Source organism: Halichoerus grypus, chromosome 2 (assembly GCF_964656455.1).
Source record: "Halichoerus grypus chromosome 2, mHalGry1.hap1.1, whole genome shotgun sequence".
NCBI classification, from domain to species: Eukaryota; Metazoa; Chordata; class Mammalia; order Carnivora; family Phocidae; genus Halichoerus; species Halichoerus grypus.
In genome coordinates, this window is record NC_135713.1 from 11,359,009 (window position 1) to 11,380,364 (window position 21,356).

Here is a 21,356-nt window from a genome sequence, read left to right on the forward strand (position 1 = left end):
CCCTGTGTCTTAGTTTAAAAAGTTTAAATTTGATTCTTTTTTTACCTCATCTGACTTATTTCACCTTACTGAGCTCTTTCTTTTTTCTTCAATAATGCCACAATTGGGCGCCTGGGTGGCTCAGTTGGTTAAGCGTCTGCCTTCGGCTCAGGTCATGATCCCAGGGTCATGGGATCAAGTCCCACATCAGGCTCCCTGCTCAGCAGGGAGCCTGCTTCTCCCTGTGCCCCTCACCCTGCTCGTGCTTTCTCTCTCTCTCTCTCAAATAAAATCTTAAAAAAAAAAAAAATTGTAACAAGAATCTAGTTGGTCTTTCTGCACCCTTTAGTTAGGCTCTGTGTAATTTAAAAAGTATCTAATTTAAGAAACGGGTATAACTAAATGTCCTCCGACTTTGACCCCTCATTATCACTTTTCAAGCTGCTTTTCTTTTTGTCTAATTTTACCAAGAGTCTTTCTCTGGCACCCCCTTTTACCTATTAGTGGCATTTTCAAACTCTCTTGGTAGCACTTAGAAGTAAAACTGCTGCTGACTCGTGGTCTGTGACACAAAGATGTGGTCTAAGAACTCAGGAGCATTGCTCCAAGGTGGCATTTGCCATCCCTTTCTCTCCCCATGAGCATGGAGGGCGGGGGAGCTGTGTGTTTATAGGGATAGTCCTGGAGCGTATGCTTTTGATCCAAAAGTTTAGAGGCCCCAGCTAGCTCCTTTAATGCACAAGGAAGGAGCACAGTAGGAGTTGTCTTATCTGCAGTGTAATCTAGAATCACTGGAATAGCACAGAAGCCATGTATTTGGAATTTTTTTTTTTTTTTAAATAGTTGCACACTCTGTTTTCATAAATAGCTCTTCAGGGCATAGAACAGAATCTGCCTTTTTGATCTGAGGATGTTTCATGGCTGAGTTCTTCCTGCTTTTTATTAAAAGTTACATGATATATTTAATCTCGCTTTATGGTATGTATACATCCTTCCTTAGCCTTTTGCTTATGGGGTGTGTTTTTTAAAATGGAAATGAGATTAAAGATAATACTTAGGTGACTGCCATAATAGTCACAAACTCAGTTTCTTTGTGGTTAGTGTTATATTTCTGCTTTAAAAAATTTTCTATTTTAAAAGTTTTGACTATTTTAATGAAATTCCCATCTATTTTTCTGTGACATATTCAACAAAAATATTGTGGTAAAGCTGAAGAATTTATATTCTACTCTATGTTTGGACATGTATGTATATCATAATAGAAGCATAACCCACTTCAACACCAGTTTAACCCTGGATTCATGTGCCTTTCCTCCTCTAACAAAACTGTGGGTCTTATTTAATTTAGGGGAGAAATTCAGGAACTGATAGGCTTGAAGTAACTATAGTTTTTAGAAACTAAAACACAGGAGTGAGTCTGTGGTTTCTAGTGGGTCATAGGAAATCGAGATTTTGGTTGTGAAGTTTGGTTTACTTCACCTTGTTTTCATGTCAGTGCTATTCTTCCCATGGGGTGGCCTGTAACATGGCAGCTCTAACTTCCATCATCCACTCCATAAAGGGTAGTAATAAATGGGTTGTTTCAGAGAGTCAGCAGAAATTGGTAAGGATGCTTTGGAATTATCATGTAAGTCACGGAGTCCTCTTGTGAGGTGCCAGCACTGGGATTAGGACAGTCTATTTGTTCAGGGTTGTGTGAGATGGGCTAGACCCTCAAGTGGGGCTTCGGTTTCTATAGAGTGTGCGAATCCAGGACAGCAGTCAGCTGGTGGTCCTTCTCGGAGGGCTTGGCTGTGTCCTGGCCAGGGCTTCTGTGGGGGCATAGGCAGTGTGCGAATGGGGGAAAGCCTGTGTTTTCTTATCTGGTAGCAATAGAAGGGGGATCCTCTTTTCAAATCCCTGTAAATTGCAATCCACAGTTAAGGCTTAGTTCTTCCTACCGTTTCTATCATTTGATTTGCCTCTTCATTTGTCCAGGCCCCCTAGCACTCTGGGCTGCTTGTGGAACTTTTCATGCTGTGCCTTGCCATAGGTATTTATAAACTTGTCTTCACGAGGGCCGCCGTGCTGCCTAATTCCTCTTTGTAGTTTGCCCTACTGACATCTCTGTCCACCCCAGATGGAATTGAGATGTAATCTGTCTTTGTAGACGTGTCCAGTAAATTACCCAACGACTGGCAATGAATTGCTGAGACTAGATTGCATCCATTCAAGAGTTTTGAAGGAACCTTAAGGATGAAATTGCAGAACTCTTGGCTCTTGTTTTGCCTTTTATAAATAGCCACTGTTTTTAAAAGCTTGGTGGGTTGCCAGCACAAAGCTTGGTATATTGGAAAGCAAAATGGCCTGATGATGTAGAGGTGTGGGTTCTCTGTTGAGCCCTTACATGACCAGAGAGGTCATGCTGCTCTATCTCCTGGACCTTGGGGTCCTCCTCAGGATGTGTTCGCTGCTGTCTTTGTGCAGCGTCTCTGGTGATCGTCAGTATCATGGTTAATCCTGTTAAACTGGGTTCTTAGTATACATATAAGTATTCTGTGGGCAGGAGAGATTTACTTAATCAAATCACACTGTTAATTTAGTCATTCTTTGCTTCTATGACTGATACATTGCAGAGGCTGGATTCTGTTACATTCTTCCTCAAAGTGCCGATTTTGTTGTTTGCTTGCTTTGGCAGGCTGCTACTTTGGCTGGACTCAAACTACGAACCCCACCTCGTCTGTGGTGGGCCCCAACATGAATCTCAGTCAGATACTTTGTTTTTAGCTTGGAGTTTGCCTCCTACAAGCGAAGCTCAGGGGAGAGCCAGAGATTTGGGCCAAGATTATACCCAGAATTTGAGGCTCCCCTGCTCCTTTCCACAATTTCTCCTCAGCTGCTGAGGTTGCCCCGAGCTGTGTCCTGGTTCATGTGTTGGCAGCTCCATGTGGCTTAGCCTGCATCCTGTCCTCAGGCTAAAAGCCCCAGTCCAGTGCTCCCAGTGCCATTCCCTTTTTCCCCAAGTGTGTCTCCCTGCTTTGGGTTGCTCTGCAGCCTTGAGATGGTTGATTTTTTTTATAGGTTTCCTCTATGGCAGGGCTGGTTCCCCAGGGGCTGCTCAGACACGTCACAGGTGGAAGCCCCAGTTCACTGAGAGAGAGCTTTCCTTGCTCTCTCAATCCAGGTCTGCATCTTCCATTGTTGTGTTACCAAGCTACCATTCTGGGGCATTCCTTGTACTACTTTGGCAAAAACAAACAGGAAAATAGCGATGGGGCAGTGGTCTTTTATTTTTCTTAGAGATTGCTCAGCCAGTAATGATAGTTTCTCGTTTTGTTGAGGATGGCCAGCATCCTGAACCTCGATTTCCTCTGTTCGAGACCTCCAGGAGAAATACGCCGAGGCATTATTATGAGCATGAACATTTTTGACCCGAGACTTTGGGGGCCTTTGCCCTGGTGAGCTGGGCCAGACACGTTTGGGCTGCAAGAATTCCTTATCTTAGATGGATGTTGGCTTGGCCTAAATTGCTTGCTGCGTGCTTCTTTGCCATGATCTCTCCACTTGCCTTCGACGATATTGGGCACGGGGAGAATTAGTTTCACAGTTGAGGAGAGGGTCTCGGCCACCTTCTGAAGCAGGTGGCACTGGGCCGTCTTATCCCACTAACCAGTGACATTCCTCCAGGGGGGCATGACCCAGAAAGCCTGGAAGGGTAGAGCCTAAAGGGAGCTGTGGCCAGTCCCCGGCTATTTATAATCCCTGCTCTCCTCACTGCCACTGTTTATTTTTAACCACACCGGACTCTGGGAAGGGGAGGAGGAGGGGGAGGAGGAGGCTCAGAGCTCCCTCTAGAGGCTTCAGCGTGCCACCAAGCCGCGTGTTTAAAACATGGTATTGCTGCTTTAGTTGCATTCATCTACAGGATTCAGATGAAGATTTTTGAAATGATCTGGACTGGTTCATATCCTGTGTTTTTGGGGACCAGATCTTTATTGCTACGAGTGGCCTGGAGCCTGCTTGGTACCAGAGCCTTTGGGTCTATGTGCAAATCATTGTTTGACATTAAAATAGAAGATAATTCTGTAATCACAGTCTTTCAGATGCTTTGAAATGATATTTCTAAAGCTGATTTAATGGGTGTGAGGAAAGCTGCTGTGTTGACATTGGATAGTCTGGGTAAGAAGTTAAATGTCACTCAAGCAACGTAGTAACTTGAATTTCTCCTTATGTATTTCAGGGTTTCGAAAAAACGATGAAATGAAAGCTATGGATGTTTTGCCAATTTTAAAGGAAAAAGTTGCGTACCTTTCAGGTAAAGTTGAACTTTCTACTCTGTGTTACCGTTTCTTCTGACTGCTTCTGATACAGTGTCAGAGTCTGAAATACCACGCTAACTCACCTGCCACACACATTAAAGCACTGGTGTTTCAGTGGATTTTAATTGCTTTATTCTTATAACATTTTCCTGAGAAATTAGTGCCTAAAGCATTTTCTCCTAGCGGGTAGGCACATTATAAGTCAGATAGCACTGGTGAGTGAGATATGTCATTCAACAAACATTTGATGTTTTTCCCCATTCGATTAAGTAAAGCAACTGATTGTTTAAAAGTCCATCATCTGGGTGCCTGGGTGGCTCAGTTGGTTAAGCATCTACCTTTGGCTCGGGTCATGATCCTCTGGGTCCTGGGATGGAGTCCCCTCATCGGGCTCCCTGCCCAGCGGGGAGTCTGCTTCTCCCTCTCCCTCTGTCTGCCACTCCTCCTGCTTGTGCTCTCTGTCAAATAAATATATAAAATCTTAAAAAAAAAAAAAGTCCATCTTCCTGAAATTGATGGGAATGTGACCTTACTGGATGTGTCCTGATTTCCTTGCCTTGGTTTCTTGTTCCCTGACCCTGGAGTTCCTAGAACCCATGTTACGGAGTATGAAAGCCCCAGTGATCTCTACCAGCTGGGTCCTCCACTCACCTCTACATCCTGGCCCTCCTGCAGGGTGGGGACGTCTCGGCCAGACTCTCAGGCTTTGGGGCCCTGGAGGGTAAGCTTTAGGGCTGTTTCTTTGGGGGCCCGCTCTGCATGAACAGAAGAGCCGTTGGGTATTTTACCTTTTTGGCACGAGTTCACTTGTTACAAAACAAAGGTTTGCAGATTTTTCTGCTCTGTTGTAGCAGGAAGTAAATGTGTGGAGTGTCATGTGCTTTTAGACGGTCTTCCTGGATGTGTTTCCGCTGATAATTTTTTATCTTTCTCAAACAGGCATAATATGCTGATCTGATGTCTCCTTTTGAACACATTTTATTTTAAACGTATAACACCACCAGCTGCTTTTATATGTGGGGTGTGTCCTTTTGGCATGTCAAACGGGGCTATATTTAGGGCACAGCTCCCGATGGTGCTTTTGCTAATCTCACCTTGGTGGCCAGTGGTGTTTCCTGGTGCCCCTCGTAAACACTGTTTGATGATTTGGCTCAAGTGAGTCTAATTCAGAATGCACTTGGAATGTTAATAGAAGTTCATGAAAAGAAGAAGATGCTTTAGGTAGTTGGGAATACATGCTTACAAAAAAATTCCCCTCCTGGCTTGTAGTACACCGAATTTTAAAAGTAGCCTTTACTCTTTCCTAATCACTTAGTGACAAACTGCGTAATGTGGACTCGTGCCGCGGTTTGTCAGCTCCTGAGTTTATAGTTGACAGATGGATTTTAATGAAAAGACTCCACTTACAAATAGCAGAGGCGTCCATAGGAGGACCTAAAGCCAATTCCACACGTTCCTCAGTTTTTGGATGTTTAAAGTTTGGATCTGTGGTGAGAACGCTTGTTTCTTTGGTTAAGCTCCTGGAGACGGGCATGTCAAGAGCAGGGGAAGGTTAAGGTTGATGATTTTTATTTGTACTCATTCTTTATTAGGCATTTAATACAGAATGTCTCATTTGATATCATTTTTGTCTAAGTTACTATCAGAATTAAAACTATTTCCCTTTTAACTAATTGAAGAAATAAAATCATCGATCTTTCAGAGTTTATCATGACTCTTTACTCAAACCTTAAATTCTGCAGGGTTAGTTAAAGTTGGGTCTCTTTAGTGGGGAGGGAAGTTGTGCACTGCAGCAAACTAATCTGGAACTGTTGTTAAATATCTGAGATTTTTGCCAGCTGTGTTGGTTAAATGAAGTTGGTAGGTGCCATCACAATTTTGTAGTATTTCCTACTTTATGACCAGAATTGAGAAATTATGTTAGCATGATATCATTTGCTGTTTTTCTTAGGCTTGCTGTTATTTTGTTTAGGAAGAGAAAAGGGAAAAAACCCCACTAAATTAAAAACTTTAATTTAAAAAAGTTAAAAACGTTACTTGCATGTTGATTTCTTTGTGTGTGTAAAAGGTTTACAGTGAAAGAATAAACTTCTGAAAAATTTATACCTCTGATCCTGTTTTTTAAAATCTGTTTTATTGAGATATAATCCACAACCATAAAATCTACCCTTTAAAAGTGTATGATTCAGTGGATTTTAGGGTTTTCACAAGGTTGTGAAACTATCACCATGGTCGAATCCCAGAACACTTTGATTACCTCCAGAAGAACCCCATGCCCAGTCCCCATTTCCTTTACCGCCTGGCTCGGGCAACTACTAATCTACTTTCTGCTCTGACCCCATTTTTTAAAATATTAGGGGATATTTATTTTGGTACGTTTGTGAAAGCTCTCTATGTGAGTAGCTTTTAGTAAATTAAATCTAAGTGGAATAACTAGGGCTTTGAAAAAGCAGGCCAGAAGATCAGTGATTCCATGAGATACTTATTAGGTCAAAATCTCTAAAAACCCAGTAGGGATTCTTTGAACTTGAATATTTCTGATCCTCAGTCTCATCTCCAGGTACTGTAGAAAGCAATCCTCACCACATATAGGTAAGACGGCAAAGTACTTACTAACTCCTGCAGAGGGTGAATTAAATGAGGTGACAAACCTGACTTCATGCTTCAGGTCGGGAGTAGGGGCAGTAAAAGAAGTGTTTTATAGTTTATATTTAACATTTTATTTAATATATATGTTAATGTGTTATATATATTTTCCTAGTGTGGACATCATATACATGTATGTATATATATATATATATATATAATATATGTATAATGTCAGCCCTGTGCCACTAGGTGCTAGGGTTTGGGCCTCAAAAGAACTCACAGACTACCATCAGAATTAAGAACACTTTTTTCCCCTTAACCTTCTATAAAACATTTCAGCATCCAAAAGGAGAGAGAATAATACAATGAATTTCCATGAACCATGGTTCACTTCAGTAATCTTGTCATCTGTATTCCTGTAAAAGCTTTAGAAAAAAACCTCAATACCATTAACAGGCCTAAAAAATGAGTAGTAATTCTTTAATATAAAAATAGGCCAATCAATACTCAAATTTTCCTGCTTGTCTCATAATTTGTTTCACAGGATATACGTGGCAATTGGTTGATCTCTCTGTGTTTCTCAATCTATAGGTTCTTACTCTTTTTGTCTTATCCCCTTATGTTAATTATTAGATGAGGAAACTGTGTTTTTCTGAAGATTTCCCTACATTTTAGCTTTTGCTGGTTGTACCCATGGGTGGCCATTTAATATGTTCTCCTTCCCCTGTGTTTCCTGTAAACTAGGAGCTGGATCTTGAGGCTTTATCAGACCTAGGTTAGATTTTGCAGGAAGAAGGCAAAAAGTCCTTAATGGGTGGTGGTAGGTAGTTCTACTGGGAGTTTTATTGGGGGAGTCTGGCTGTCTCTTTTTTTATGATGTCAAGCATTCATTGATGATCATGGTTTAGATTAGTATTTTATCACAGTTGCAAAATGGTGACATTCTAATTACATCCTTTCTTCTTTATCAACTTAGCTATCCTATAAAAAGAAGTGTCCCATCATCAGTTTCTTGGTTATCCTGAGAACATAGTTAATACAAGAAAAGGATAAATGATTGATTCTTGTCCTTTGCCAGTTTTCAGACTAATGAAAAATGACCATTGGTCATTTCAGACTGATAAAAAAAAAAACACACCTTTGCTTTTTAACGTTTGATGTGTTTCAGTTGATTGCCAAATTTTAAAAAATCTCTTATGAAGTTAAAACTTTCTCATCTTAGACCCAATGGGAGTGTCTTCAGATTGGCTCCTGAATCTATGCACTGCAGTCCTGCAGGTTCTCTTTTTGCTGATGAGACAGGATGTTTCAGGCCCAGCTCGTCTGTCCCTATTCCACATCTGGAGCCACACTTCTCCAAAGTGTGCTGGTTCCTTTGCGTCGGAGAAAGGCGCAGGATGTTACAGAAGCTTGCTGTTCCTGGCTGGGTCAGTGTTTCTGTGCTCTTCAGCAGACACATCGAGGAAATACGTGTATAGATAATTTTTTTTTTTTTTTTAAGTAAGATGTCATGACTTCATACTAAAGTTTCTAATTCAGATTTAGGATTACAGGTATTTTTCTTTGATTTTATATTTGTGTCTCCTTTTCCTTATACTAAAAATCTGAGTTCCTACTCTCATCAACGTAATTGCTTATTTACATTTTAACACTGATGTTATTGCCACACTGTGACTACCAAATGTAATCTAATACTTCTGTGGTCCTAAGGGTATATGCCCCTAGGAACATACAGTCCTGTAACTGCTTTAAAATCACACAGAATAGCTCCTCTCTGTGTGGGTCAAGTTCCTGCCAACTTGAAACTCCAGATCATGTTTCATTTCGTTTTACAGTTGTAAAGCTTAAAAAAACAACCACCTAATCTTGCTTTAGTATTAAGTAAAACGTGTACATCATTCCAGGGCTAAAAACTAAAAAAAAATTAAAGTACAAAGAAATGTAGTTTTTTTCCCTGCCTCTTCAACCCTGTACCTTTCCTCCACCAAAGGAGACCTTTTTTTGTTTTTGTTTTCTTTAGTTTTCTGGGTTTTTTTCTTATACTTGTAAAACAGCGCTCTCTCTCTCTCTCACCCCCCCCACCCCAATCCGTTCTCCTCTCCTCCCTCCCTGAGATAAACAGTCATGTATTTTCCATTTTCTCTGCTTGCTGTTTCATTTTAACAGTATTCTGGAGAACAGAATATTAGTACATACAGAGATTCCACATTCCTTTTACAGTTGTTTAAACTGGACTGTGTGTATATAGCATACTGGGTTCAGTCGTTTGTCTATTGATAGACATTTGGGTTGCCTTTTTAGAAGGCATTTTTGGGGCAGGGCAAGGTGAACATCATTCACCTTTGCAGGTGGGGGTATTGACAGGAATGTAGGATTTGATTGCCCAGAGGTTTGCTGTCAGGATTGGGACTACTGACCATAGTTCTTCTTGTTCCAGTTTTGCAGAGTTCTCCATTTTCTGGAAAGGGGAGAGGGCACCTCGCATCCATCTGGGATATTCTCGTGAGCCTCTGGCACAGTCTGAGGCCATAGTGACAGACTGGAAGGCTGGGGATAGCCAGAGGCTCTCCAAGCGCCCCATCAAGAGTCCCCTTAGTGACTCCATTCGAAATGCTCCAAGCCAGTTTCTAGTTCTCAGGACTGGGCTGCAGGAGGGGAGCATGGGAGGGTTTGGGGCTCTGGAGCTGCTGGCCTTGGCCACTCCTGGAGTGGGGGCCCAGTGAACACCTTCGTAACCGAGTTTTCTTGGTTGATAGCAGACTTAATAGATTGCAGCCATAATTTCTCCTTCACAAACCGTGCCTTTTCAGGGCTTCCTTTGTAAAAGTCTGCTTTTCATGATCTGTGAGGTAGACTGCTCGTTGGGGGGGAGGCATAAAGAATCATTTTCACTGGTATCATAATCCAGAAATTCAAATAAGGGCCATACAAGAAAAATACAGTGGGTTCACTGAGATTTACATCATACTCCTCAAAGCAGGTATGGCTGCCTTAGAAGAGAAGGATGAAAGGTGAGTTCTTAATTGATTTAAAGAAAAAGGGGCAACTCTGAGTCTAGCTGCTTCTGTGGTCATTCTGGGCCATGCAGCTCCAGAGCCCAAGTCCTCTGGACTTTGACCTTTTAGAAGAGAAAATAAGCATCACTGGGTTTAAGGAAGGGCCACACAGATGGCTGCAGCTTCTTTCTTCTCATGTTAACAAGAACCTCAGTCTGTTTAGCATCTCTGTGTGTGTGTGTTTAAGATTTATTTATTTGAGAGGGAGAGAGAGAGAACACAAGCAGGAGGGGCAGAGGAAGAGGGAGAGAGAATCTCAGGCAGACTTGACGCTGAGCACAGAGCCTGACCCTCGACTGGATCCCAAGACCCTGAGATCACGACCTGAGCCGAAATGAAGAGTCAGACGCTTAACCAACCGCACCAGACAGGAGCCCCTACATGTGTGTTTCTATAGGAAATTTCATTAGGCATGTCTGTTTTTAACTTCCTGATACTGATAGTAGGTATTTTTAATTAACTTTGTGTGGAATATAGATGAGGAATCCATTCATTCAGCAGATATTTATTGAGTATGTTTTTTGTTCCAGTCTCTTACTAGGCCTTGAAGGTATGTACTGATGTCAGTGAGTGAACAAACCTGCCTCCATAGAGCTTCCATTTAGCGGGCGGGACAGACAAAGAAAAAGACTGTGAAAATCATGTAATTGACTAGAAAGTGAGAGGTGCCTGAAAAATATAATGTAGTATGGGGAGAACTGTAAGAATCGAAAATAAAAGTGTCATTATGAACAAAAACTACACTTTCTGTTTTGTTTTGTTTGACTAAAACAGCATTTGGATATGCAGATAATCCTTAGCGAGCTGCTAGTTTTTGATGACAGACATGGAGCAGTCCAGAGACTGTGCCGCTCTCATACTTAGACATACTGGACTTTGGTAGATGCAGGAAATGGATTTCTTGCCCTTTTCGTTGTAGTAACTAAGGCACTGGGATTCCCGTCTATAAAACGGGAGTGACGTGTGTCCCACCTGCCTCACCCTGAGGCTGCAGGTCGACGTCACATGCATCCGAGTAGATCCAGCAGGTGAAGCTTTGATGAGCTGGAGCATCATTCTTGTTCCTAGTTCAGGAACAAGAACTTTAAAGTTGTCACTTTTCGGCTTCACAGCCCGACAGTGTTCTCATTTGTGTACCTTCTGCGTTTGTGACATCGGCACCATGTTAAATCTTGGAGAACACCATCCAAATACACATCCGTGGCATTGACTTCAGGCTCCTTGAGGTTCAGAGACCATGCTTCTTTGAACTAATACTGTGTCTCATCGGTTCTCAGATTTTTTTTTTTTTTAAACCTCACTGGGAGGGGTCAGCAGATGGGTGACTGGCACCTGCCTGTCACTGACTATGACACCACAGGTCGGAAGATGCACCCGATGCGGGGAGGTTAGCAAGCGAAAGCCAATTATTAAATTATTTAAATAGAGAATATGCAGTTTTTACTTCATAAGTGATTTTTGATGAAGTTTTAAAACTATTCTATTGAGTTTTCTGAAGCTCTGTTCTGGGAAAAGGAAAAAGATAAAGTGGATTTTTTTTTTCCCTCTTAAAGGTCAAATTTGGGTTTATGGAAGCTTTTCTTTAGGACATAAGTGAGAGCCTATTTGGTGGATGAGCTTGCTGGCAGCTCTCAGGGGACTCTCCATTAGCGCTTCCAGCTTGGGGAAAATCTCTAGTTAAAAGGTGGAGCAGCACAGCAGGCAGGCCGTCAGGACATATGCACACTTCTTTGTGAGCAGACGGCTGCGCGCAGTGTGCACACCTGTTGATTGCCCACGTGAGCGTCCTTGATAGGCAGGCTTTGGATTCTTCTTTTCGCACCCATGGTGGAGCATGCCTTGCTTGCTTGGTGAGATATGATGACCCCAGAGGGAGGAGAGATGAGCATGGGTCATTGTCATCTAGTCTCCCTACTGAATCAAATGTTACGTTGCATTTAAAAAATTCAGAATGGTGGTCAAGGAAAATGTTAGATGCTATTCTTTTTACCAAAAGCGGGGTAAATGTTTTAACCCAAATCTCATACTGTATTTTTAAATTGTACTCAAATTTCTGTAAAATATGTTGTTCCACAATATTTTTTAAAAGATTTTATTTATTTGAGAGAGAGAGCGCGCAGATAGGGGGAGTGGCAGAGAGAGAAGCAGACTCCTCGCTGAGCAGGGAGCCCGATGCAGGGCTCTTCCCAGGACCCTGGGATCATGACCATGACCTCAGACGCCTAACGACTGAGCCACCCAGGCACCCTGATCCACAATATTTTTGATCAAGGAGACTGATTCTCTTTTTGGAAAGTATCTAAGATGTTGGGAGAGTTAAAAAAATACTGAATTGTTGCCTGTCTTATCTTGGGGATAAGAAGTATTCCCCCAAAACTAGGGCCATTGATTTTACCCTAAAAATACTATCCAAGAAGATTACTTGGTGATGACATTCTGGCATTTATAACAGAACTGCTGCTTACTTTTAATAGTAACTTCCATTCATTAAAAAGCTTAGGAACCATCATTCAGTTGTCCTGACATTTTTACTGCTCTAATTTAGAGAGATTTTCAAATTAGCCACTAGTTTGAAAATTTTTCTAAGTTTTTTTCAGGGCAAAGGACCCAGCTGTGACCATGTGACATAGTCCCCTTGTCTTTTTTTTTTTTTTTTGTAATTTCCTTTATTTATTTTAAGTAATCTCTACACCTAACATGGGACGTGAACTCACAGCCCTGAGATCAAGAGTTGCACGTTCTTCTGACTAGGCAGCCAGATCCTCCCCTGCCCCGTCTTTATTTAAGCTCTTTGAGCTTTAGTATCTTTAATTATAAAGCTGGAAGGATAAAACCTCTTAACAGGGTCATTGTGATGTTGAAATCAGAGCACGTGTAAAGGACTTGATACCATACCTAGCATGTATCAGTGGCTATGGTTTCATGTTGTTTCCATTTAATACATGAATTACTGGATTTATAAATAATTTAATACTTGTCTAGGTTACATGACCTAACAGTACATATGGATCATTTTAGTGTTCAGAATCAAAATTGAGTTTCATTATTGTTCAGAGGGACTATTAATCATTCTAGGAAATTGTAAAAATCCATATTGGTGAAATATGTTTTTAAAATACCAGTATCTTGTGCTGAATCCTTTTTTGGGTTTTCTAAAAGGAAAGAATCTGGTTTTCTGTTAATGTTTGCTTGCTTTTTAGTTTTACCTCTGCTAATGAAGTAAATAAGATGAGAAAATAATGAAGAGTTTCATGTTGTGACTTGAATTTTGTGGTCTTACTGCTCTACTTCTGAAGACAGATGACCAGAGCTGTGAAGCTAAGGAAGGATCCGCTTGGGAAGGCTAGATTTTCCTTCTCTGTTTTATTTTCTGAAAACATTGGTGGAGTAATAAAATATTGCTGGAAATTTCACCGAAAATATTCAGTGATACCAACAGACCTCATTAGGATTTTATGTATGTTCACGAGGGCTACATCTGCCTCTCTATGACAAGACAGTCCCTGAGATTTGTACTTAGTATGTGATGTAATTTTTCTAAACTCAAGGTAATTTAGTTCTGTTTAAAAATTCTTAAATGCCAGTCTCTTTATTTGTATGTGCGGCTTTTGTGTGAGAGATGGGTGAGGCTTGACCGCTGGGGTTAGGTGCTGCCCTCAAGAGAGGAAGATGCCCTAGATCCCAGATGATAGAAAGTCATCATCAGCATAAAATTTGAGGTCCATTCCTGTCTCTTTCCTTCAAGACTTAAAACCCGATTTGGTTGATAGCAAAGAGAGAGCTTAGAATGCCGGGGCGGGAAGGAGGGAGCAGTGTGGGGGACGACAGAAGGGCCTGGTAAGGTGCGAGGAGGCCGCGTGCAAGGGGAGCGATGCCCGTGTACATGGAAACGTTCTCCACACGTAAAACTGAAGTCGGAGGAGACACATAGGAAGGTAAAGATGAGGCCTTCTCTAATGGCTTCCACGTGGCAGGCAGCACTCAGACTTGTTCTCCGGAGTCCCGGGAGAGGATGAAGTAGCCCAGCCACATGTCCTCCCAAACCCTGACTCTTGCCGATAGCACACTTGTTCCCGGCCATGCGGCTGTAGGAGGTAAAGCGTTGAGCGCGAGCGGTTGGGTGACGATGTTGGACCTCCAGGGGCATGCAGAGTCCTGTCCTCTCTTGCTTTTGTCTAAGTGTGCTCCAAATGCTTGTTTTTCAGGTGGCAGAGATAAACGTGGAGGTCCCATTCTAACATTTCCAGCCCGCAGCAATCACGATAGAATACGACAGGAGGACCTCAGGAGACTCATTTCCTATCTAGCCTGTATCCCTAGGTGAGTTCTGTGCGCTTTGTGGTTTGTCACTGTTGCGACCGTTCCAAGAAACGCGGCACTGCGCTCTCCAGAAGCAGCTGCACAGTGGCTTGAATTCCAGGCAGACCAGACAGTGCAGAACGAAAATCGTCACCTGTCTTTAGTTCCATTTTGTGACCGTTCTGTCATGTTTACAACACTTCTGGGTGTGGGGACCAGAAGGTACGCGTCTTGCCTGGAGCGCTTTGTGGGGGGATGGTGGGGCTGGGGTTCAGATGCGGTGCCTCAGGTGGACCATCCTTGGTGAATCTGATACCAAGACACAGCGCCCTGCAAGACCAGAAATGGAATGCTCTTTCTCACTATACATTTCTGTCTTCATGCTGAGCTTCGGTTTCTGAAAAGCAGTCTCTTGATTTGTGGCATGAGGTTTGTGAGGCATTAAGAATCTTTACTAGCTAATATGCCAAATTTGGGAACACGCATTCAATCCGAGACCCCCTTCATGATAGGGTGGTCGTTCGTGTGGATGCTGAAGAACACCAAGACCAGACAAAGCTTTATTTTCCAGATTACTTTTTGGAAAAGAGAAAACTGCTGTGATATAACCCAAGGTTTTAGTCATGCCTGTGCTAAGAAACTGTGTGTGTCTGGGTTGGAGGGCTGCTTCCCTGTGAGGAAAAGGAAAGGCACATACTAAAGGGGGCATAATCGATGTGCTAGAGCCAGAAGGCGTTTCCTCAGAGACGAAACTAGGACGTGTGGAAGAAAACTCGGTCGTTATACATAGGCTAGAGTAGACAGTAATGTTCACGAACGCTTATGCAAGAGAGTAATAAAAGGTGGTCGGTGGCATTGTTGAGGTTGAGGGGAGGGGTACATCTGCCACGGCACACGGGTGGGGACACTGCTGACCTTCTTTGGTTGACACCGAGCAGGGAAGACAGCAGGGCCCGGTTGTGACCCATCCTTGCTGTGGCTGAGGCAAGTCCGCTTTCGCTGTTGACCGCCTGACCTGCTGACGAAGTTGTTGGGTTTTCCGCTGTGGTCATCCTTTACGAGAGAACCACCACTTTGCATCATCAGTGACAACGCGATAGAGCCCTGCATTCGTATATGGAAAAGTTTACTCTCTCCTCTTACTCTGGTATTTTCTCGGGCAGTTGAACTGTTGAAACTATGGAATTAGAAAGGGCTTTAGAAGTTCTGTGCTACTCACTATCATTTATAAATAACAGTATAGTTGATAAGGACCACTTACGGAGTTCTGACTGTGTGCTAGGTACTGTGCTAATGACAGAAGAAGAAACAGGAATACAAAGGACAATGTAAACATCTCTGCCAATTGAAGTGATACTTGTCGTATAGTGTAATTATGGAATGACTATATATAATTTTGGCAACTGGCTTTCTGGTTTAAAAATCCGTGTTGATTGTAACTTAAAAATTTCTTTTATATCATTGATATTGTAAAAAGAATTGATTCAGGTATATTTTGGATCATCTGGATGACCCACTTAAGCCCGCAGAACTTCATTATGGTGAGCATACACAAAAGTAGTGAAACTAGCACAGCAAACATCCACATACCTGTCATCTGGCTTCAGTGATGACCAGATTTTGCCAATCTTGTTTTTCTCTGAATTTCCCCCCGGAATAAAAAATCGCAAGCCTCCTATCATTTCTCTTATAAATACTAAGCGTGTAGGGTGACCCCTCCACGGTCAAGCGCAGCCACTTCATCACCTAGATTTGCTTTTGTATCTGTAATTCCAGGTGATAAGAAATGTCACTTTGCTTGTCCTGGGTTAATGACAAGAGAAGTGGGATTAACATGTAAATGATACATTTCTCAAGGGATTAATGGGGACATTTCACTGTGGTCCAAACGGAGAGAAGTGGCAACAGAACCCATGGGTCTACCCTGGCCACGCAGGAGCTGCTCCGTCCCAGTGTGTGCTTCGTGGCGGGAACATTGGTTTGTTAGAGCCGAGCAGTAGGGCCAAGAAAATTGTCAGCAAAATAATGGTGTGTGAATTTTTTTTTGACTTGTGGCTTTGCTTGCACTTAAGTCTGATTATTTGTTGCCATAGTTCCAGAGTGGTATAAGTCATCCTGGGGGTCATGAGACTTCTTTTCCTGGCCATTACTCCTGGCAGTTTCTGTGCGGTGAAGGTGGCCTTTCGCTGCCCCCCCCCCAACCCCTCGCTGGACAGTCACAGGGCCCCACGTTGCCAGATGGGGAGAAGCGCGCCGTCCAGAAAACATGGGCAGCAGACTCAGAGCAGCTGTTCCTTTTATCAGTTTTCTGATCTACGAAATGTGATAGTAATGTGTACTTCTTGGGATCATTGTGAGTGTGGAGTAAGATCACTTACGTACATGCCTAGTGCAGTGCCCGACGCCCAGTAGCTCCCTCAGAAAAAGTATGATAATTTCCATCTTTCCTACTTCCCCTCTTTTATTTTTCCCTCTGACGTGCTCAGAGCCCGGATATCGTGTTTTTCTTCTGCATGGCCTCTGTCTGTGTGCCTCTTAAAATGTGGCCCTCGGAGGTAATCATAAGTGTGATCTGAGCAGTAGTGAGTAGTTTGAGTATTATTACTTGGGTCACCTTCCCTTTCATTCCTTCCTCCTTTAAAAAAAAAAAATAAAAGCAATTGGAGTAATAGAGTGACTTTCATAGAATTAATTTGCAAGGAAACTTTCCATTAACCATGTGTAAGAGAAGCAAGTCACAGTAGAACTTCTTGCTGGTCTAATTGGGATTCCCACACAGTGATGAAAATAACATCAGTCTTGGTACATCTCTAGGTGTTTATTGCTCTTATTGTTTGAATTACACTTATACTAATTATGTTTTAGAGCATTTTGCCTTCTTTAGAATGATTTATGGTAGCTACACGGATAAACTCTTTTGTCACCAGCAAAATAATGCGAGACTTCAATTAATTCGTTCATGAACATTCGTATTAAAAGATACTTTCTTCATCTAGAAACTAAAGAGCGTTTCTCTTTTTCAGAGACCAGCATTGAGAAGGGACCTTAATTTTTTCTAACATTTCTTTATCTCACGGATAAAATGAGGTTCTTAGATGAAGCTGCCAGAATACCCGGTTGATGGTCACGTGTCCCAGTGAGCAGCGTCTTCCGGGGGGAGGAGTGGCATGCATGCCTTCTCCTGGAGACACCTGCCCACGTGCATTAGCTGCTCCTGAATAGAACTGGGTTTGCGAATCTTTGCAAGCCACTGCTTTCTTAATGAGGACTGGCTTTTAACTGGATAAAGAGCCGGATTGAAAGGATGTGCCCTCCCAGCCCAGTTCACCTGCGATTTTCATTATTTAGAAGTCCCTGGGTGGTCAGTTCAATTGTGGAGGAAGGTGGATAGTGAGTCCTTTTGTAAACTGTGCAAGCTCAGGTACCTTCTGGTTGTGGTGTTCTCTAGCGTGTTCCTGTTGTTGAGCCTGGAGCTATTCAGGATGCCTTTCCAGCCCCTTTCAAGGGGAGGGGGCTGTGCTGTGTTCTGTACACAGCGTGCGGCGCTCTCTGAGGAGAGACCCTGGCTGCCCGAGAATGTACCGTGATCTGGTGAAGGCCGATGCCTGAAGTCCTTCTAGCAGAGCTCCCACTGAGGCCATCAGGGGCCTGGCGTACGGGCTTCTGCCTCTGGTGTGTGGCAGCAGATGGGGCATCCGGAGGAGAATGTCTCCGCCGGGGCGGGCTCCCTTTGCTCTGGCTGGTCTTGCCAGCTTGCACACCCCATCAGAACCCAAAGAGGCCCAGAATGCTTCATTTCAGTGACTTGGGAGAATTGAGGAGACATTTCTGGAAGCCCTGTTTGCTTCCAGGATCTCTGAAGGAGGTCCATGCTGTGCTGTTCCCTGGTTTGTGGCCCAGGACCCACTGGAGACATGGAGAAGCGCTATCATGAGGGGCGTCTGAGCCAAGTGTTAACTCATTTGGAGTTCATATTCCTATGGAGTTGCAGACAGGAGTCCATCAAACCATTGCTGGCAGTTTCCACCTTTGAGTGAGAAGCTAGGCTGCTGTCAGCCTGTGTCCTCACGATGGCTTTCCCACCCCGTGTCCAGGACTTGCGCTGCCGCCTGCTCAGGTTCTTGCCCCACAGACTTGTTTTTTGGAATTTTTTTGTGCCATGTCTCTTACATGGCTGTAGCTGTGACAGGAACTTTACGTCTGTGAAATTTGGAGCGACAGTTACTGTGATGGCGTGCATCAAGATAAGGAAAAGAAGGGCATTCCTGTGGGGATGGGGAGGGAAAGGGGAAAGGAGTGAGCTTATGCAAGAGAGCATGAAATTGGTTTTAATTTTGACTTAATTTATTTTGGCTTTTTAACATCACTTAATGATAGCAATTAGTTTTCTGTGTTTTTAATTTATAAACTATATGAATTTATAACTATAAATAGTTTTTAGTTTCTCAGGTGATTACCTGAGGCAGAAAAATGTCCAATGTCTTTCCTCTAGGCCCAGTAATTCACGCTGGGTGAAACCTAAAGTTGTCGTTACGCGCTCAGGGTCTTAGGTGTGTTCCCAGATACCTTCCCACAGTCGTCATCTGGCTCACGTCTGGCAGGGATCGGCAGCCTGCACGGACTCTGCGAGTCCACCACGAAGCAGGATTGCAGTTGTTCCTGAGCGTGAGCCTGTGCCAAGCCTTCCTGAACGCTTCACACGAACACTGCAGCTCTCGCCAAGTGCGACTAAGTATTGTATCCTGAACGCTCCACACGGACACTGCAGCTCTCGCCAAGTGCGACTAAGTATTGTATCCTGAACGCTCCACACGGACACTGCAGCTCTCGCCAAGTGCGACTAAGTATTGTATCCTGAACGCTCCACACGGACACTGCAGCTCTCGCCAAGTGCGACCAAGTATTGTATCCTGAACGCTGCACACGGACACTGCAGCTCTCGCCAAGTGCGACCAAGTATTGTATCCTGAACGCTCCACACGGACACTGCAGCTCTCGCCAAGTGCGACTAAGTATTGTATCCTGAACGCTCCACACGGACACTGCAGCTCTCGCCAAGTGCGACTAAGTATTGTAACCTGTCTTCAAGGACACTTGGACTCTTGATTTTCTTTATTGCAGGAGTGCATTGCATATATTTCCCATGTACTCAGGGGTTGAGATTTAGTAAAACTAATCATTTTTATTGCTTTATCAGGGTCATTGTTAAGAGGAGCTGGCTTTTTTGTTTGTTTAAATTTACCAGAACGTGGAGGGGCAGGACACAAAGGCTCTAGCACTTCCTTGGCGGGTGCTGAGGACCAGCCTCCTCACCACCATGGCCTTTGTGTCACTAGTACAACTGGGTGAAACAGACAAATAAATCTCAGTATTACTGTGAAAATCCCTTTACCCCAAAGACCCTGCGAGAAGGGCGCCAAGGACCCCTAGGGATCAGTGAACCATACTTGGGGAGCCTCTGAGATCGCTCAAGGGCCTGAACCAGTTAAAGGGGACAAAATGGGACACTGAAAAGCTCCCACCCTCACCAGTGCACGGGTACAGGTGGTTTCAGCACTGGGATCCTGGCAGGCTCCTGGGACTGCTGTGCATTGGTCTGTCACCCTCCCGACCTGGGCTCGGTGCACACTCTCAGGGGTCTGTCCCCATTAGCGCTCACCAGGGACCTTTGCTGTAATAGCGCCTAGACAATGTGTGTGATCATTTAATGCACAAAAGATGAGAAATCCCCTGCCCTCCCCCCCTCCCCCCCACGCCCACCTGACAGCCCCACAGACATCAGGATGAAGGACGCAGAATCAGCCTCACCTGGTGGGACTCTGGACCAGAGAAAGAGTTGCATGGTTTAAACCTGTTTTTTTTCCTTTTTCTCTAGTGAAGAGGTCTGCAAGCGAGGATTCACGGTGATCGTGGACATGCGTGGGTCCAAATGGGACTCCATTAAGCCTCTGCTGAAGATATTGCAAGAGTCCTTTCCCTGCTGCATTCATGTTGCACTGATAATCAAGCCAGACAACTTTTGGCAGAAACAGAGGACTAATTTTGGCAGTTCTAAATTTGAATTTGAGGTAACTTCCACGTGTAGCCAGACCAGTTAAACCAATAGGCATGGTTTATTAAAACTTGACTTTTTCCTCATCATTTTAGATAATAGATTTTTAAAACCACATATTAAATGGGAACTGCACATCTTACATACATATGGCATGTAAAATTAGTTTGCATAAAACAACAAAATTCGGTTCGGTTATCACATTACCCTACTGGATTATTTCACCCATGGGTGATTTAGGTTTTAGTTCTCTTGGTTTTGGGTGGTGGGGCTGCTGAGGTATAAGGCGTGTACCATAGAAAGAGGTTCCCTCTTACTTCTCTTGGTAAAGCAGCTTCTCCTTTGAGTCCAGGCGGCTTTATATGGCCTCAGATTCATCATTGCCTTACCCTTGGGAATAAGGGAATGTTAGGGAGAGATACCCAATTTCACGTGTCCAGAAGAAACTTGAGTTTTCACCTTGTCCTTGGTAATGGAGGGAATGGTCTGTTCTGTATTTCATGCATCAGTTCTCTCGTTTATGAAAAGGGAGGTACTCCTTTAAAAACTATGCAGAGTTCTGAATTCAACGGCGCATAAGGTCGCCGACTCTCAGACGGTGTGTGAGACAAGCCTCAACCTGCTAACTTCCTTTCCTTTCCACTGTCACCTCTCCTTCAGCTACCAAGGCTTTGCCCGGGCTTTGACGCAGTTAGTGTAAGGAGATGATTATGGGAAGAAAGTATTCCGGCCAGCTTGACACTTGATTCATGCCGTAATATTCTGTAATAGAATGTTTTCTTATAAGATCTCATAATTTTTGGTTGAGTAGCTTGTGCTGCTTCTAGCAAGTTTGCCCAAACAGTAGGTTTTAGTGAATGTATTCATGTGTGTTAAGGTAAACAACAACAGTAGTATTATGCACATCGCACAAAATTAATTCTTAAGTTTTATGTTCCATGTTAACTTTTCAAAGTGTTTTCACATATGCATTACTTGCATTTTTAAATCTCTTGCCGTGATTTTCAATTTGAAATCTGAATTTAGTTTAATTTGAATTTGAAACTGCATTCAAGAGATTTAGGTAAAAGATGAAACCAGTAA

At 43.3% G+C, this 21,356-nt stretch overlaps 1 protein-coding gene and 1 long non-coding RNA gene across 14 annotated transcripts in view; both read left to right on the top strand.

Moving 5' to 3' along the window:
• The window catches only part of TRIO (trio Rho guanine nucleotide exchange factor), a 340,046-nt gene that overhangs the window by 112,480 nt on the left and 206,210 nt on the right, over positions 1–21,356 (top strand). For all 13 annotated transcript variants that reach the window (XR_013445488.1, XM_078066575.1, XM_078066577.1 and 10 more), the window contains exons 2-4: positions 4,199–4,273; positions 14,128–14,242; positions 20,097–20,289. Coding sequence is in view for 12 of the 13 variants with exons in the window: in XM_078066575.1 (XP_077922701.1) it covers positions 4,199–4,273; positions 14,128–14,242; positions 20,097–20,289 (383 nt within the window). In the remaining variant the exon portion in view is untranslated. The remainder of the gene's footprint in view (positions 1–4,198; positions 4,274–14,127; positions 14,243–20,096; positions 20,290–21,356) is intronic.
• LOC118542510 (uncharacterized) lies at positions 7,857–10,660 on the top strand. Its single transcript, XR_004920629.2, has 2 exons — positions 7,857–8,293; positions 10,453–10,660. It is a non-coding gene; the product is annotated as an uncharacterized LOC118542510 (long non-coding RNA).